The 18,987-nt window shown below is 40.1% G+C and overlaps 1 protein-coding gene across 7 annotated transcripts in view; it reads right to left on the bottom strand.

The window, feature by feature from the left end:
* Positions 1-1,097: 1,097 nt before the first annotated feature.
* Positions 1,098-18,987, bottom strand: part of LOC138021819 (potassium channel subfamily T member 1-like) — a 57,128-nt gene continuing 39,238 nt past the window's right edge. For 5 of the 7 annotated variants that reach the window (XM_068868859.1, XM_068868839.1, XM_068868851.1 and 2 more), the window contains 16 exons: positions 16,900-17,008; positions 16,372-16,480; positions 16,015-16,155; positions 14,769-15,031; positions 13,792-14,041; positions 12,903-13,011; positions 12,466-12,641; positions 11,876-11,947; positions 11,217-11,354; positions 10,151-10,301; positions 9,269-9,376; positions 8,211-8,294; positions 4,734-4,847; positions 3,742-3,844; positions 3,495-3,576; positions 1,098-3,186 (listed from right to left, as the gene is read on the bottom strand). In XM_068868859.1, coding sequence (XP_068724960.1) covers positions 3,057-3,186; positions 3,495-3,576; positions 3,742-3,844; positions 4,734-4,847; positions 8,211-8,294; positions 9,269-9,376; positions 10,151-10,301; positions 11,217-11,354; positions 11,876-11,947; positions 12,466-12,641; positions 12,903-13,011; positions 13,792-14,041; positions 14,769-15,031; positions 16,015-16,155; positions 16,372-16,480; positions 16,900-17,008 — 2,139 coding nt within the window. In that variant the 3' untranslated portion in view covers positions 1,098-3,056. The remainder of the gene's footprint in view (positions 3,187-3,494; positions 3,577-3,741; positions 3,845-4,733; positions 4,848-8,210; positions 8,295-9,268; positions 9,377-10,150; positions 10,302-11,216; positions 11,355-11,875; positions 11,948-12,465; positions 12,642-12,902; positions 13,012-13,791; positions 14,042-14,768; positions 15,032-16,014; positions 16,156-16,371; positions 16,481-16,899; positions 17,009-18,987) is intronic. The other 2 variants (XM_068868867.1, XM_068868844.1) reach the window with 1 other exon arrangement.

Genomic DNA, 18,987 nt, shown 5'->3' with positions numbered 1-18,987 from the left:
TGGAAAAGATTAACTTGAGGCGTCATGAACCAGCAACTGTGGGAAAAACTACAAGCCCAACTGAGTCACAGAATATAAAAACACACGTTTGTATCCTAAGCAAGAGCTCTTGACATAGTCCTTACAGCTTTCAGTGACGTCTGTGCCTGTTTATTTAGAACTGCTTTCCTGGCAAGTGTTCTGCCTCTTATATCAGCGCCCGATCTGACTATAAACGTGGCGGCGGGCGGACGAAGTGCGTTGCGGGACTTTAGCCCAAAGCGGCTACCAATTTTTCTACCAAGGGTTGAAAAAGGTCGAACCGAAAGAACTGACAAGATGGAAAATCAGTGGAAAGTAATAGCGCAAATTGCCCATGGCTGTTTGAACAAAGGAAAAAAAAACTTTCCAGATCGAAGATCCTTCAGGAAGGGGAATCTTTAGACAAAGTTAGAAAGCTAGCTCCGTACCAAGAGTTGTTTAGAGCGTAGAACCCCTACTCAAGAACATTGATGCCTTTGCGGCTGTTGTCAAAACATGTAATCATGCGCTGTAGATGTAATAACGTATTCAAGATTGCAATAATATATTAAATTGAGGTAAAATTAATTTGAAATCTTGGGAAATGAAACAAAGGAACGGACCTCACCCAGTAAGTAGCAATGCATAGAACAAGTATTCGTCTCAGGATGAAGAAAAGTACGATTGATTCTCGTGAATCTTCCTTTTTCATGGAACGTGAATGTACAATTTTGGGTTCTCTTTAGATTACACAAAAACGACTTAATTTTCCTTTCTACCCGACGGCGCATCTTGTTTACATTTCGCTAAATGTGAACTGCACTCATGCTTTCTTTTTCCAGTTGGAAACAATGTCAATTTTAGAAAGACAAGGTTCAATACCGATTTTGCGCAAGTTCTTGACGAAGGAAGAAACCGTTTGGTCCTTGCGTTTCCATGATGGATTCTGGAAATGAATTCAATGCAGTGTTTCGATAGCAATTTGTTCGGGCAACGATAAGTTATGTGTAACTGTAGAACGCCATGACCAAACATGTTATCGAGTAGCTGCTAAAAAAGTTTGGAAATATCACGCTAAAATCAACATCACTTCAGAATAAATTTTACAAAGTATCCTTTATTTTAAAGGTTGCCATTATGTGCCTTGCACGCTAATAATGGAAATAAATAATTAAATGAAAGATAATTTGCTATATTTCATACTTCTAGATACCTCAAACTGGTCACCACGTTTGAAATGCAAGCTGGGTAAAAAGAGATTTCTTTCGTCAAAGTTGTTTTGTTATCTCACGGCATTTGAATAATTCAGAGTTTGAAACTCGACTGGCCCACGCAACTTTTTCAACAATATTTACTTTCGTAAACTGATGTCGTTTCCAGGTCAATTCGTTTTAAAGAAAGGTTTCGGCTGTAAAGCTGAAAACCTTTTTTTTCTAGGAACACTATTGATTCCCCAACTTAATGACCAGACGTGGATTGCTCAAAACGTGGTTAGCGCTACCCAGCGTTAAATATACAATGCTAACCAGTGGTTGGCGCAAACCATCCTTCAGGCAACTCGCCCCTGGAATTTCAGTGGAAACACGCACGCCTCAAATTTAAAAAAGCGGTGACACATAAAGGCAAAGCAAATGTTATATTTGCGCCTTAGGCCCAAAAACTTTTTGTACTTTTCTCTTAGTTTACGCCAACAAGAGTCCGTCTTTCAGGCCAACATACAAACGTAACTACATGTATCTAGCGAATACGTCTCTAAAAATCCACACAATTACGGATTTTAAGGTTGTTGTTCTCAGTAGATTCAACACGAATTTCTGCAAGCACGACAGCTTCTTTTTTTGACTGTCTTGTTTCCAATAAAACTAAATTTTTGAGCTACACCACTTTCATTTATAGCTACAGCTACTTCATTCATTTGTCGCACACTAAAAGAAAAACCGGGTTTCTCGATTAGATTGTATCGATCGAGACTTTTTGCCATTTGAAATAAAACTGATATTTGGATGTAAGAACTCCTTTCGATTTTGTAGCCAGTAGAAAAAGAACCATTGAGACTACCATTTACAAAAAAGTCAACATTTTGAAGATCTTCAACTTTTCTATTTACAAAACGTAGACAACAGGTTTTAAGACCTTCACTTATCTTATTACCAAACTATGATTACAATTTGACCACTGGAAAGAACAGCTCTTGTTTTGTATTCCAAATAAAATTTTTCAGAATGCCTCGTGTCCCAGTCATAACCATTTCTGCGGACATCTTTCGGGTAAGCTCTGCTGTAGGCAGAAAGAACAGTTGAGTCCATCCCGCAAGCTACACATGTAAACTCCTACAAAGTATCCAAGACACGTTGGCCTTTTTATTTCGCGTGAAAACTGGAAAAACTCGACAAAATTTTGTCGAGAAAAATATGAAAAAAGGAGCAACCTATGGCGCGAGAGGAAGCCGCGCGGAGAATGGGGAGGGGCGCTGTCCCCATTCTCCGCGTGGCTTCGCTGCTCGTCAATTTGTCCTACAACGTCTTTCAGACAGCGAAAAAAAGCTACAAACGCCTCCAAGGAAGGAGAATGGACTCGGTTCCAGTAGTGCTCTCCGACGGAAGTCATTTTATATGCAAACAAGGTCACTTTGATTCAAGCGAAAAATACGAACGGCATTTAGTGTATTAAACACCACACCGGCGTGTTCTACAAGACGTTTAGCGTATTTGACCAGTTGCATCCAAATACAATTATTTAGAATGAGAAAACGCCTATTATCTCTGATCTCGTTAACTCCTCCATTCTTCTCCAGCAGTAATATCTTCAACAATTTCGATCTTCAAAAACTGAGGTGCTGAGAACTTGATGAAGCAGAACGAAGCAGTTCAGTTTAGCTCTCTCCGAGCATAACGAGTTTCATGAAGTTGCTTCAATTCACAGCAATAAGTTTCTCAAAATTTCAAAATTAGATCTCATCTCTCGTATGATCACTCTAGTGAAGAAGCTAGGATAAGTGACATGCTGGATGCTGGAATTCACGACTGTAGCCAAGCTGGCTCTTTCACTCGCTCCGTTCATATAGCTGCGGTAGAGGGGAAGTCTTCACTAGAATTCGCAAACATCCCAGAATTTAATGGCTCCAATGGGGGTGGGTCCTCTTCATCTTCCAAGTCGGTTTGAGCATTGCATGGACGAATTAGGTAGCTAAGAAAAAATACAAAACAGATTATGTCAAGAAACTACTGCACACAATAATTGACAGAATGATATTCAAGGACGGATTTCAAAGCCTTGAAGTCAATGAAGATATGACCCAGATACTGTCGTTCTTTCATGCTGTCGTAAGTTTTACAATTTTTTGCAAGGAAATTATGGCAGAAAAACGGACTAAAACGTGACCCGCTTACGCAGCGGTGTAGCTCATTATTTTGTGTTCCTGATTTTACCGTAGCCCTTGTCTTTGCTTTAAATCCGCAATAATTGCAAAATGATCTTTTTTGTTCGTGACCTACATGACATCTTCCAGCTTTAATTCGAACTCCGGTGGTGGATTGACAATCACATAGGATTTGCCTGGCCTTTGCCTCATGTCAGCTACAGAAGCAATGAAACAAAGGATAGTTTATACACCTGGCTTAAGAACTTTTAAGTTAATTTAATTGTTATCACTATAACACCAAAACAATCAACATCACGACAAACTAACACTGTTTGATAGGCCTTTTAAATGGTGCAGATTTCAATTTACATCACACTTACGAGTTCCTATGATATTCAGAGTTTTCATTCTGATCTCTATTATATCTGAGATGTCACGAACTTCTTTCTTTTTTCTCTTTGGAAAAGCATCCACCAAGTCTTCCTAACAAAATAAAGAGTGAATATGAGTGAATATGACTGACAGCACAGCTTAAACACTTACTGCATGCTGGTTGTTTGGAAATGATGGAAGGGACAACTGAAAAGGAAATCGGAAGAGATCGAACCGGGGAGTTGCGTAGCAACGGTCGGATGTGCTAAGCACCAGGCCCCAGTTGTTGAAAGGTCGGATAGCTTCATTTATCCGGCGTATAAGTCGCTGTCCAACAGTTTCAATTTGTGCAAAGATTTAACTATTTGCTCGCGTAACTGTGAAAATGCACACTCTAAGCACATCTATAAGTAAAAGCGTGTTCAAAAACCTTTGTGAACGTTTTAAAGTGCCCCTGTGATAAAAAATTTCTTCAGATTTTGAAAGTGTGTTTGTTTCGTTTACTTTGGGGGTAAGTTTTGTATTTCACGGTCCGCCATTACTCAAGTTCAAAACTGACCGATTGTACCTCAGAGGGTTGGATCCAGGAAAAGTGACGTCAAAGGCTCACTAGTTTAAAAGTCTGAAAGCCCATAACTTCCGTGATGCATACTAATTCTGCGGCGTACACACGCCTTTGACGTCATTTTCTCCTCGATCCACCTCTCTCCTGATCTTAAAGTTAGTAATGGCGGACCATTAAATAGGAAAATTCCAGTTAAAATAAACAGGTGTCTTTTTGAAATCAAGCCTTAGAGCTTTGGACGCTTATTGTTTAGTTAACATAGTTTTGAAATCCAAAGAAAAATAAGAAGTGATTTTTTGGTAACAGTGGCACTATAACGTGAAGTATATTTTACACTCTGGAATAGCAACTGACTGACTGCGCATCCAAATGACTGACAGATTGAGTCACTGACTGACCAAGAAATTAATTGACTTATTGAGATCACTGTCTCACCTCTGGAAGGCGTGTTCGGTAAAGTCCAATAGGAACTGCACATGTTGTTGAGCACAGTTTCTGGAACAGCCTTCCATAAGTCGCAAGCCAGATGCTGCCCTCTGTTATTTTAAGCTAGGATAAATGAAGGGAAAAAACTGAAACATGCAGGAATAAATACCTCAAAAACACATTTAATATCATGCTCCCAACTGTGGGGCTTTATAACTCAGTTGGTGGAGTATTGCACCAGCATCGCAGAGGTCATACGTTCGAATCCCATTTGCTCAAATTGTCCAGCTAAAGTGCGAGGATCCCTTCTCTCATTACATGTTAGAGCGAGTTTCAATTGAGTGTCGTAAAACCAAAACCAAAGTAATTACTTTGGCCAATCAAAAAGGACGGAGACGATCCAGTAAACCGATCAAAACTAGAAGTAATTACACGTAACAAAATTTCGACGAAACTATTTTAGCCAGACCACGTGTGGCAGTCATCACTTCAGAACCAGCTGCACACATCCCTCCAGCTGAGCACTCCACCATCCCTCTGGTTTTAACACACCATCCCACCAACCAACCTATCAAAAGTATCATCTCACCAAATTTTCACCTCCCGCGGGATGATCCTGACACTGCATCTATTTTTCAACCTCTGCGCATCCTATATGCTTATCGACGTGATCAGAACCTGTGCGACTATCTAGTCAGTAGTACTCTCACGAACCCGACTACAGCAGATGAGGACCGCGGTGCGTTTCCCTGTGGCCGGTCTCGCTGCAACACCTGCCTCCACGCCAACCCCTCCACATTTATCGATAGTCCAGGTGGACGCATCACTTTTACGTCGAAATACACCTGTGTCAGTGAGAACGTGGTTTATGCCATCAAATGCCATGCAATCCACAAGATCAATATGAGAGAAACTGGTAGAGGCTTGGGTGACAGATTTAGGGAACATCTACGCTCCACAAGGCTATCAGACTCCGATCTTCCTGTTGGACGCCATTTTGCTTCCACGGGGCACACTACTCAGGACATGCTGGTCTCTGTAATCCGTTCGGGTTTCCGGGATGCCACAGACAGACGTAGTTTTGAGGCCAGGATGATTTTTAGACACCGCACCCTACAGCCTGGTGGTCTCAATGTGGACTTTGGTTTCATATAAAGTCAGCGCGCGCTGTAAACGTTGTTTGTTACTTTGCTTTCATGCGTCTGTCCTGTTATTGACAATGAATTTCGTCATAACATTGTCAAAGTAGTCTGCGTATCCACGAGGCGATAGCTACTTTGACAACGTTATGACGAAATTCATGATCAATAACAGGACAGACGCATGAAAAACTGACGTTAATTTGTTAACTTTCATTTATATTGATCCGTAATTACACGTAGCCGAAACAAAGCGCGGGAAAATGTGCAAGTGCGAGCCACGATTGGTTTTGGTTTCACTTCTGATTAGTTGAAAAAATGGCGCGAGAACTTTGAACCAATCACTGAGTGAAGTAAATGCAAAACCAAAGCAATTCGCTAATTACTTTCGACACTCAATTGAAAACCGCTCTAATATCCATAGCCCTCGAATTTAAGACGAGCCAGATATTTTAAGGATAATGTGCGAGAACTATAGATTAGTGCGATGCCGTCCAAGAATAAGGATGATGAATTTGCCCCGAATACCGGATGAGTTTGCCTTCAGAGGTCACCATTCCGCCAACCATACCATTTCCACTCTACCACGCTTTATTCAAATCCAACTGTTTTTTTTTTTTTCATGTTACGATTCGTAAACCAACCACTGCCATGTTTTTATCTGAAAAACCGCACAAATTGGTGTGCACAAACGCGCAAACCGTTTTGTTTTTTTAAACTTTTTTCGACATTTTTTGGTGCCCTTCAAAGCCTTTTATCGTTTTAGTGTTTTTTTTTTAGAGTCTCGTTGGCGTAAAGATGCAGTCAGGAATTGGTTGAGCCTCTTTTTTGTCCTTGGATCAGAATTTCGATCTTGTTGAAATAAATGAAAGTTTCCACTTCAGGGTTTTTTGCCGTGGCGCTTGCTGTTTTGTTTTTTGATGTTGACGTTACAGGGATGGCGTAGTGGTGACAGCACTCGCTTCCCACCAATGTGGCCTGTTTGTTGGTTCTCTACTCTGCACCGAGACGTTTTTCTCCGGGTACTCCGGTCTCCTCTCTCCTCAAAAACCAAAATTTGATTAGATTTGTGTTAATTTGTTTATATCAGTTTACGGTGTCCCCAATTAGTGCTCCAGCGCTAAAACGACAGGACACTTAAATCAAGATCCTTTCCTTTCCTTTGATCGTGGACTTTCGAACACCGCTCAGGCTTAGGTTTAGCAAAACTGTAAGCGCTGATTAGCTCAAGACTATCTTGCACCAGACCTCTGGTTATCCAAAGCCAAAAAAAAAGACAACAAAGTTCTGCCACGTTGAGCGCTGGAACGATACATTCGCCTTGCATCGTGGTTGGCTCATTTTATTATCTGCGTCTGTTTCCATTGATCAATGCATCATCTGTGGTTCATGCAAATCTCGTCCCCAGAGTCCGCTTTTCTTTTGGTCAGCACCAAGAACACGGACTCTGAACGCTTCCAATTTATGCGCAGTCGCAGCGAAGCTCCATTTTTGTAACCGTTGACAACCACTGTTGTTTCAAATTTCTGAGTGTGCGTAGACGAGCCGGAAGTCGGCGATTTGCGGACTTCCTGCCTTGGAAGTTGCAAGAGTCTGCGTTCTTGGTGTTGACCAAAAGAAAAGCAGACTCTGAGGACGAGATTGTGGTTCATGTCGCTCAATTAAAACCCTCTAACTAAGGCCACACATTTATGAGAACCTGACCCCAGTAGTTCAAAGGCCGGATAATTTTATCCAACAGTTTCAATCCGTGCAGAGGCTTAAGGACGGTGCCTACTAATTCAAAGGTATTTTTTCGCGGTTTACTGAATGTGCGGGAAATGCAGATCTTAACAAACTAATGTTATTGAAATCCAAAACGAAAATTGGGGGTAACCACGCATTTTTCGAAGATAATTAATCAACAATGTTTGTAAATTAAATACAAAGCAATGTATGGCATTCTTTTCCAAATTGAAGCTTAATTATATCTGAAAAATGCATGGTTACCCCCAATTTTCTTTTAGGATACCAACAGCACTTGCTAAGTTCTGCTTTTTCCGCATAGCTTTGAACTGCGCAAAACTATCCCTGTATTAATAAGTGCCACCAATAGGAAATCCGAGTATCTCGAGATGCGCAGAACGTATGCGCAATAACAATAGTAGGCAAAGTCCTTAAGTATTTGTTCGCGTATACTCAAAACAAATCGAAGTAAAGGTGTGTTCGAGAACCTTGGCCAATATTTAACGCGAAGTATATTTTACACTATGGATAGCGAGTTCTCCAGTCCGCCGCTTTGAATAACTGGGGCCTGATTTTCAGGCCGTATTTCCCAATTTGCAAACAATTCAAATGATCTGCTTACAGAGGACAAGTATCCTGAGCCGGGAGCCTGTTCGCAGCCAAGCAACAGTCTGATTAAGCGGATCATGTACTTTTTCACAAATGCCTATCAAGTGAACCAACAAAAGGGTTTGAATAGAATTATTAACCTTGAACAGGAAGATGCACTATAAAAAGCTTGGTGCCTTTAGCACACACGATGATTTACCGCTGATAACCCCTTTTACGGAGCGTCTTCGTGTTTAAGCTGACAAAGCCGGCGGGCTGCATGGAGGAAAATACAGAAGAATGAATTTTGTGTAGGGGGGAGCGTAACCCTTGACTTAGAGTGAACGATTTGCATCAAGATACTTTAGGTTCATCTCCCTCATTTCAAAAAAAAAAAAAAGAAAAGGGAAAAACAGAGACAATTGCTCTAATTGACTAGCAAAGTGCACGGATCACGTCACTCATTCGTCTGTAGCCTGAACTTCAAGTACATACATTTCTTTCATTAATTCAACTCTAACAAACCTTGTAAATGGTCAGTTCCATGGCTGCTAAGTTCCGCTTGAGTTTCTTTACCCTTTTGCGTTTACTTGCATCATTTACTTTTACACGCCTGGCAAAAAGCTTCAACTTCTACAAGACTACCATCTATAAATTGCTTTCAGTTTACTTGCAAAGTTTTTGAAAGCCCAATGTCGATTCCCCTTCCGTGGACATCAGTGCCAAATTACTAAGTCGACATTAATCTACAAACGAAGTTGCTTCTCTGAAATATCCATTGGATTGCCAATTCTCTGAGCTACTGGGAAACCCTTTATATCAATTTCCTGTGCGATTACTACCTACTCTCTGTGTACCAAAACCCTCTGATAGCTTTGCATTGACAGCGTGTCTAGCGAATTTCAATAAATTGTTTAATAACCTCCCAAGTATTTAAAATAGTAGACTTCATAAAACTGTGAGGCCAGAGTCCAAGATACTTTTACAGCTGTAAAAGTCTACCCAGGAAGAAAGGTTAATTCAAGCCGTATCTTATGGTCAGTGATATGAAATGATCTTCAAACTGTGTGCCTTACTAATTCCCTTCTTTACCTGATAAAGAAGAGTATCCAGCATGCTCATACTAAACACATGACCAGCTGCAAATGGTTCGCGGAACATGTAGTTCAAATGATCCTTATTCTGTTGCTTGATCCGTTTCTGAAGTGAAATCAATCGAAGAAAAAACTTGAGGCAAACAGTAACTTCAACCGGGAACAATTTACCGCCAAATTCCTTACTGTAAAAACAAACTGCAGTGTTTGACACAAATGCTTGCCCGATTGCCCGGGGCAAGCGAAATGTATCCGTGGGCAAGTAAAACAACTCTAAGCCTTGCCCGATCGGGCAAAAGGAATTTTTGTTCCACTAATATTTTGCGAAACGATTTGATTTGCAAGGAAGAAAGTGACTAGTAATATGACAGTCATCGCAAACACAATTAAAAAATAACAACGTTACATCTCTTTGCTGCCATTTATTTTTCTTTTACAATGCGACGTGCCTTACCTTGGGCCCCTAACAAAGTTTTTGACAAATTGGCACGGTTGTAAGTTGAACACCGTTGCATGGGTTGTTGAGTTGACGTCTTTACACGTGATTGTCAAATGTGAAAGTTTGTTAGGTGGCCACGGTAAGGCGCATCGAACTGTTAAAATATATTGGTAAAAACCTCGAAACAGATTGGAAAAAGGAACATTTTCGTAGCCACCATCTTTCTCCGCGCAAAAAGAATGCTTTTTATAATGGAACCCAGTTTTCCCACGGCCAAATACGCTACGAGTCTGATATTTTTTGCCGTCTTTTGTGGCTGTGGTTGTCTTTCACCAATATGACTGAGCTGATTAAAAAAAATTGGGTCCACAAAGATCGTGGCAGAGGTGACGTCCTAATCGCAGCGCGGAAAAATTAAGCTTTATCAGCTGTTTTCTTTACCTTGACACTCTCCCGCAAGCTGCGTGATTTGACACTACTCATAGATTCACTCCGCATTTCAGGAGGAAGGGAAATGTCTGCATTGAACTTCATGAAGCGCATGTTTGATGCATGCGTAAGCTCGACAATTAGGGTTGCTCTTGGAAAGCACCTAAACAGAGAATGAAAAGAAATGTCTCTTTAACACTGGTAGTCAGTTTCCAAAACTGCTTTCAAATTTACGACAATTCCAGGGAACTTCATTAGAGTGGTTTTCAATTGAGTGTCGAAAGTAATTAGCGAATTGCTTTGGTTTATAATTACTTCACTCAGTGATTGGTTCAAAGTTCTCGCGCCAATTTTTCAACCAATCAGAAGTGAAACCAAAACTAATCATGGCTCGGGCGTGAAACATTTTCCCGCGCTTTGTGTCGGCTACGTGTAATTACTTCGAGTTTTGATTGGTTTACCGGATTGTCTCCATCCTTTTTGATTGGCCAAAGTAATAACTTTGGTTTTGGTTTTACGACACTCATTTGAAAACTGCTCTAAAGTGCCTGTCATCTCAATGAACTTTTCCACTTTATTTATTGTCCGAAATCTTCTCAAACATATTGTTTTTCTGCAACCTGATACATCGTTCTTTGCGGCTAACCTATAAGAAACACCATGATCGATGTGAACGAGCATCTTTCCTAATGCTTCGATTGTCGCTTACAGGAAGGACAAATCACTCAAGGACTTTTAAGTCAGAGCTTCAATTCCTCCTTAAACTTCAGTCTATGGCGCCAACCCGGTATTAGACCCATTCCTCTTCCTTGCGCGTTCGTTGATCAAATTACGACTACATTTTCCACTGTAGCGAACCAAAGAATTAGAGTTAGGCAAGTGCAGAAAATTGTTGAGAGGGAAGGATTTTTCGAGGTGATAGACAGTACGTACTTTGAACAAGTCATATGAAAAAATAAACTATTACTACGCCGTAACACTACATTCAATTAACTATTAGTAACCTATGTTTGGTGATCTATTTTCATCAAGGTAAGTGAAAATTCAACTCAAGGCAAATGGAAGCCTCATAATGTACCTGTAAATACTTTGTACATCAACAATGGTGTTGGCATCTGCCATGTGATCCTCATCATATATTTGACCATGTGACCTGTACCCAACTACCACAATGCTGTCAGCATGAAGACAACCGGCTTTAATAAGATCGTCTAAACTGAAAAAGAATATAGGTGTAAATCAGACCAAATGGCGAGGCAGGAAGTAAAAATGAAAAAAAATGCAGAAGCCACACTTGATTGTATATGTCATGGTTCAATTTTACATTTGCTTCAAAAATTCTCAAGCTAGTTCAATTTTGATTTTCCTTTGTTTCCGATTGTGGTAATGAATATCAGACAAAGAAAATCATAATTGAACTGGTTTGAAAATTTTTAACCAAGACAAAATTTGAACTTCAACATATGCAAATAAGAAGATAGGAAGTCTTGACAGTCACTTTGTCTCCTGGCTATTTTATTTCTTCTTCATATTGTTGTAAATTTTGCTGACTTGCCCCTTACACCTATATAATGGTGCACACCCTCTAAATTTAATGAAAGCTTATTGACCATTTTAAAATCAATACTCAGACCAATCAACCAAAAATCTCTCAAAGTGAGTGAAAAACAAAAAAGTGAAAAAAAAAATGATTAAAGAAACCATGCAATTTCACTATATTGTTGTAGCATCTCTTACCTGTTTATAGTTCCTATCATATAATAAAGCATCGGAAAGTGACAAACTGCCAGTAAGAAATCGGGGTTGGGTCTGCGGTTAAGAAGGAAACAAACAAAGGGTTTCATATAACAAAAGATCACAGAGGACGTCAAAATGTGATCTATTACTGAACAGACACACACAAATGAGAGTCAAAATAAATGAAGATAACTCCTCTTGATAATTTAGGGCTGGGTCAATATAGCTAGGACAAAACGAGATTGGGTCAAGAAAACACAAAACAAGATGGCGTTGAGAAAGTTAGTTACTTCAGTTTATTACTGTTTAGGCTCAATGAAATACCTGCAAGTTACGTTAGAGAATTTATCACTAACGCATGACATAAACTTTAAAGATTGTTGACCCACAGCCCACCAATGCAATAGTCAACGCAATGGTTGAATTGGATCTATTACCATATATTATAACCACTCACAAGTCTTGAAGAACAGCATCACTGGAACATCATAAATTTATGTTCTGTTTGGCTCTTCAGCCAAAATAATCGAAGCATAAAATTCACTAAAGTAAACTCAAGCCCTTCCCCGCAGTTGGTCTATTTTACTCACTTTTCCTTGAGAAGAAGCACTATAGGCTTTAGAGTGCACTTGGGTCGTTGGTAAGCTCTTAAAGGAAGAATAAAGTTGTAAAGTCCAGCACCTGCTACGGGAGATGCAACTATAATAGCACTATTCTGCCTCTGATGCAATTGAACACTGTCATCCCTGTTCCTGTCCTGGCATTCCTACCAAATAAGAAGCGCTTTATGCTAAGAAAGGCCACCAAAAGTAACCCTGGCTTAAGGCAAAATTTCTCCACAGGTTAATAAACATCTCCAAATCCTCCTCTCCACCTTCATCTTGAGCCTTTTCGACAATAATTACAAAAACCACACAACTTAATATTTGCGGTGATGACTTCTTTTGTATTAATTGAATTAATATTTGCGGTGATGACTTCTTTTGCATTAATTAAATTAATTCTGCTGTACAGTCACCAAACTGACCTCATCTCGCAGTCCTAAGCAGCAGCATTTCTTGGGGGTAGTCAAAAGATGGCATCTGATTGGTGTTTGGCCAATGTACAATGAGCAGGGTGGAACGCCAGCCACATAACTGACACAGAAAGAAGAAGAGATGACATCACATACCTCACACCTAGGATACCCAGGTGTCCAACACTCCTTCAATGGAGCCTGCGATCCATATATACATGTACAGTATTTGTACTGGTGAAAGGATGAGAAGGCCCCGGGAAGGGGGGGGGGGGGACTCCCATATGGGACAGACGGGGATTCTCGTTGGAAATTTTGAATTTAACCCCTAAAGGAGACCATCTGGGCGTGGCTCAAGCTTTTTGTGACCCCTAAAGGAGACTAATCTGGGCGTGGCTTAAGGAAATTTTTGACCCCTAAAAACAAGTTAAAAAGAAAATTTGACTTCTGTTTCTCTTCGCGTAATTCTATGTTTCTTCGCGGAACCCTAAACGAGACCTTGGCGGCTTAAAATATTGGCGCTTTGCCTGGAACACTCTAAGTGAGACCAAAATCCAAAATTTACACCCCTAAGCGAGATAACGAGCATCCCCATCTGTTTCATATGGGAGTTCCCCCCCCACCGGGGAGAAGGCATCATCTAGTGGAAAGATGTTTTATTTGCAGCAAGACAAGTACAGTACCAACAACGAAGATATTGAATTGCTATCACTGTAGCCTGTGTGGCAGGCAAAAAAAGGGGAGGGAGGGGAGAAAAACTCCCCTCTCTTCTTCCCTCCCTCTCCCTCCCCTTTTAACGCCTGGCACGCAGGCTACATCACTGCAAATGGCTGACTTTTAAGGGGCTTAATCTGGTCCAACTACCAATTTGCAAAAACTCAGGGAGGAGTGGATGTGGCACCTTGTGTTTTGATACCTTGGTATTCTACTAATGTCATCAAGCAAATCTGTCTCTTGTTGATCCTCGGAATCAGATTCATAGGCTGGACAAACAGAATTTGATGAACGTCTAGAATCCCCAACATCAAAAGCAACTTCTTTGGTCCTTCCTCTTTTCTCTACAGAGCCCGGTCTCAGCAACGGAGACGAATTTACTTGATCAGAGCAGTCAGCATACTGTACACCATTTGCAGGAACCTCGTCCAACTGAACTAAAGTGGAAAGATTTTGTATGTTTGAAAAAGGAAACAAGGTTAGGGCAATTCAAGAAAATGCATGACCAATAATCTCTTAATTCCCAGGAGAGTAGAAAATTCTGAGTAATAACACATTTGTGTCATTAGCAACTTTAATGGCATCATGCAAACACCTTATTGAATCAAATTTACTTTGCGAAGTCTTTACAGGTACTTTAATGAATCAAGCTCAACGGCAAAAATAATTATGTGAAGCCGCCTGAATTTTCGAAGTCTATAAGAGACTATTTTGCTTAAATTGTCCAGATAAGTCCAAGGATCACTTGAATCCACCTATGACACAAATTTCAGTATATTAATTTTCGATAAAAAACAAACAAACATCATAAGAACAAATGGGATAACACAGGCTTCTTCAAGACCTCTAATTTTACTGGCCGGGGTTGGCGTGGGACACAGCTCCACTATGTTTAGGGGTTAGAAGCATTGCTCGTTTTGAATATGCATCCATTAAAAATCACCCCTTTCTTGTGAGGCAATCCAAAAAATCACAACAGATGAGTCACAACCTTCACATGTCTAATCTCTTGCAAGTTGCAGAAAATTCAAAGCACACAAAAGTTAAAGTTAATGAACTTAAAGAGAAAGTTACATAAGGGGCAAAGTGAAGGTTGTTTTTCATTCAAACAAAATCGTTGGAATTTTGCCCGTCGTCAAAAATAATAGTCTATTAGTCTCTTACTTGATTCTGCATTCTCAGCTCTCAGTTCAAGGGCAATTGAACTTGCAGTGATGAAAGAATCTTTATTGCCCCGAAAGCTTCCCTTAAACAGTCTTATGGACTCTTTTGGTTCTTTGTAGGCTTTGATGTGTGAGTCTTCTTCACTTGATATGGAGATGTAAAAGCACTGATCATCGTAATCCATCACATGCAAAGGACCAGGGTTCAACAAGATACGACGACCTTTCTTTGCAGCTTGAACAGCAATGAGTGTTACTCCATACCTAAGAAAAATAGAATCCGGTCATTTGGAAATATTTTTGTGTGTTAACTAAAGCAGTGTTTTAAATTAAATTAATATAAATTACTTTCTCATAACAATAACAAAACAAACAACAACAACAACAACAATAATAATAATAATAATAATAAGTGTGTGTGCGGAATGCGCAAGATGCAGAAATATTTCCTCCTTGATCTTTCTTGTGTCACTTCCGTTTCCGGTTTTATGTATTTTTTTCTCGTAGTTGCTGAATCACGTATCTCCTCTGGCTAAAGTATACCGAATTCCATGTTTCGTGTCTTGGGAAACTCACAGGAGATTTATAAAATATCTCCGCTCTCACAGAAAACCTGAAAACTTCAAGGGCATGCGAACAAAACATGCTGGTATGCCACCAAAAATGTGTTCAATTTCACGACATACCCGCACAAACCGTTAACGTTTGAAAAGTAAAGCTTCAAGCAAAATTCGTCAAGCTTCAAAGATGGACGCAAATAGTAGTATATAGTAAAGAAATCGATGCTGCAAGAGGTTTTCTGCGGGTACTCCGGTTTCCCCCTCCTCAAAAACCAACAGTTGACTTGACTTGACTTGTTATTCATCAGTGTCAAAAATGTTTGCCGATTTTGGGGCTCATTTATAATTGAAATTCAAGAACGCTTTGAACAGACCTGTTTATTTTCATGATTTATCCACGTGCCGTGGGCCCATTTGCCACCACAGACTTACCGTCACTCACTCACTCACTCACTCTTACAACCCGGTGGCAGAGTGTAATGCACTTATAAAGTACGCACTACCACAGCCTATAAAACATAGTTCTAAACTTGTGGCCTATTGCCTAAGTATGCCTTTTAGATACCATCAATAATATTCATGCTAGTCGTTTGAGGAGCCTTTTTCCAGTGAGTGTTGAGGAACACTTAAAACTACAGAGTGTTACGCTCTAATAGAACACAACTATCACGAGGAAAGGGTACATACTTCCTGTGCACATGAAAGGCAGTATGTGTAAAAGTCTTGTTGCAGAATGGTCGAAACATCTTGCTTTCTCCTAAGCGAATGTCATAGATTTCATTTCCTGCACACTTGCCATACATCTCATGCCAGTCCTCTGAGCCTCTCCTGCAAGAAAAAAAATCAAGAGTGGAGTATGATTAAGATTGACTATACAGAATCAAGACCATCATGGATGAACAAAAGGCAGAGGGATCGCTCTGGGTGCTTGATATGCAAGCAAATCCTCCAGGCTTTAATCCCCTCCACCAAAATCCTACAGATAGACAAATGTGAAAAATTACAGATTTCTAATACTGTAAGTACTCCAAGCCCTAAACTCACTGTTCATGAAGAGTATGTAAAAGAAGGGTGAAGAATGTCGAGATTCCTGGACAGACACAATTGCTGGCAAGAAGGGCGTGCTTAAGTTCATCCTCACAGACGACGTACTCTGAGGAGACAGCAAGAAACAATCATAAAGCCATCATGAAAGCACATGCATGTGAGAAAAAGTTGAAAGGAGAAATCCAACACATTTTACAAAAAAAAAAAAAACTCCACAGATACGGTACATGATGTCCACATGTGACTGACAATCAACCCACATGTATAAGGTGCCGTTTTCTAACTAAGGCTAGACATGCATGTTCTAGTACCTGTCTGCTTTTAAGTTGCATTGTTCATATTATCAAGCAAATGAATTGTTTTCAAATCTTTTTATTCATGTAATCATTTTCATGCCATCACTCTTGAGATTGTGACAGCACCCGACCTCCTCCTCTTCTTCCACATGACCTCCACTAATTTTCTTCCGTACTCAGTTGATCTTTAAACCAAAAGCTTCTCAAAGTTGAGTATACAAAACTGTACCTGCAAAACTGACATGGAACTTATTTTCTGGCTTTAGGATCTGAACATACAGATGTGTTGTTGGCGCAAAATCCTGGATAGCCCACGTCCTCAAAATGGTGTGCTTGTCCTATCAAGAAGAAATAATTAGTCAGGCCTACAAAAAAGGCAGATAATTCTCCCAATGGGAATGCAAACTTCATATCCCACAAGGGGGTTCCACCCAGGTAAAGGTAAACGTACACCTTATTTAACATCGGACTCGGGACCTTATGCACCAAGGCCGCTTACTAGCCGACTGTGCCACCCTTGCTCCTAGCAAGGGGAACTTCCACCAACAAGGGGAACTCCACTTGTTCAAACTCATTTACTATTGGGCCAAAAAAGGGAAAAAATAAATGTCCTAAAACTACATGAGACAGGCATTATATCCAACTTCTCCTTGGACCGGTACTGTCTTATCGCACTTTCGGAAGTTAGCTGCTGCCTTCTGTTGGTGTACTTGCGATATTTTAGAAAAAAATTAAATACACTACATGTAGGTTCAAACCCTTACCACTCTATAGCAATTAGCTTTTCTCAAACTTATTTCTAAACATGCCAATGAAAACAATTTGCAAAATTGTTAACCTAAAGACACTTTCATTAAAAAACACCTTTTCTAGTAGCTTCCAATACCCGCCATATCTAGAAATTATTTAAACCTTTCCCACTTCCCCTCCCAGCATTTTTTTGTCTTGCTAGCAAGATAATTTGATAAGGGAGGAAGGCGGACTGCAGTGTGAGAGATAATAGGTAAATTAATAACGCCCCAAGAAGGTGAAGTGTTGCCACTATTTTTGCAACTTGTTGCAGCTTTCTGTGAAGGGCTTTGAGTCAAGTTACTTAAGGACGGTGCCTACTAATTAAAGATATTTTTGCCCCGGTGTGTGATTATGCAGGAAATGTAGATCTTAACAAGTGTTATTGAAATCCAAAAAGAAAATTGGGGGTAACCACGCATTTTTCAAAGATAATTCATGAATAATATTTGTAAAAAGCTTTAAAATACAAAGCAATGTATGGCGTTCTCTTTCAAATTGAAGCTTAATTATCTCTCAAAAATACTTGGTTACCCCAATTTTCTTTTTGAATACCAAGAGTACTTACTAAGATCTACTTTCTCCGGATAGTTTTAAACCGCGCAAAAATATCCCTGTATTAGTAAGCATCGGCGATAGGAAATCCTAGTATCTGGAGATGCTCAGAATGTATGCGCAATAACAGTAGTAGGCACCGTCCTTAATACACTATCAGAAGTTTGTATTGTTGCTTAATCAAACGTGCAAATATGCTGTTTGCGTGTTGCATACACAGCCAACATGTTACGTCGTGGGAACTATGTAGTCCTTTCTTGTACTAGGATTTATGTATATATCGGTATGTAAGTAACTTGGCGTTATGCTCATGTACGAAATAAGATGTTTACTAGGACGGAAACATCGTATACTCCCTCACATATTTAATCACATTTAGCTACCGGTAGCGACCATTATGTATATAAGCACTTTGATTTTCAAGTCTTGAGTGTGTTTAAGTCTAGTCTGTTGGACTCTGTGTGAGCCGGTAACCCCCGAAGACCAACCAAGTCTAACTACATGCAGCAAGCAGCGTTGACACTTATCCTCATTTGGCCACATCGTTACCAACACTTTACAACAGTAGAATAGCATAAATTATGGGATTGCTCATTTTACTTGTTGACAGCATGAAGTTTCAAACTTCGGTTCTGTTCTTGGAAATTAATATCCTGCCTTAAAGTTGACCCCCACTCACAGGCAGCCCAAGCTCGGTATACGCTTTATCGCCTTTGTATGGAAAAATGAACTTTCACTGAACTTTGAGCTTATAAATGCTAAAATAAGCTGGAAATGTAGAAATAAACATCACTTACCTCTACATACAATTGCCCTCGTCTGTTCTGTGCAATCGGAGGGCAACTTTTTGGACGGCTTTGTGGCTTTCGAATTTTTACGATGCCGTTAGTTGTCATTTCCCCTCATAAAGAGAAGAAAGGCTGGTGACTCGCGGCGATCTCGTCCCACAAATTGCTCTCGTATCACAAAGCAA

Source organism: Montipora capricornis, chromosome 2 (genome assembly GCF_036669925.1).
Source record: "Montipora capricornis isolate CH-2021 chromosome 2, ASM3666992v2, whole genome shotgun sequence".
Classification (NCBI taxonomy): Eukaryota; Metazoa; Cnidaria; class Anthozoa; order Scleractinia; family Acroporidae; genus Montipora; species Montipora capricornis.
Note: the sequence above shows the minus strand (reverse complement) of the source record. Positions and strands in the feature narration are given on the sequence as shown.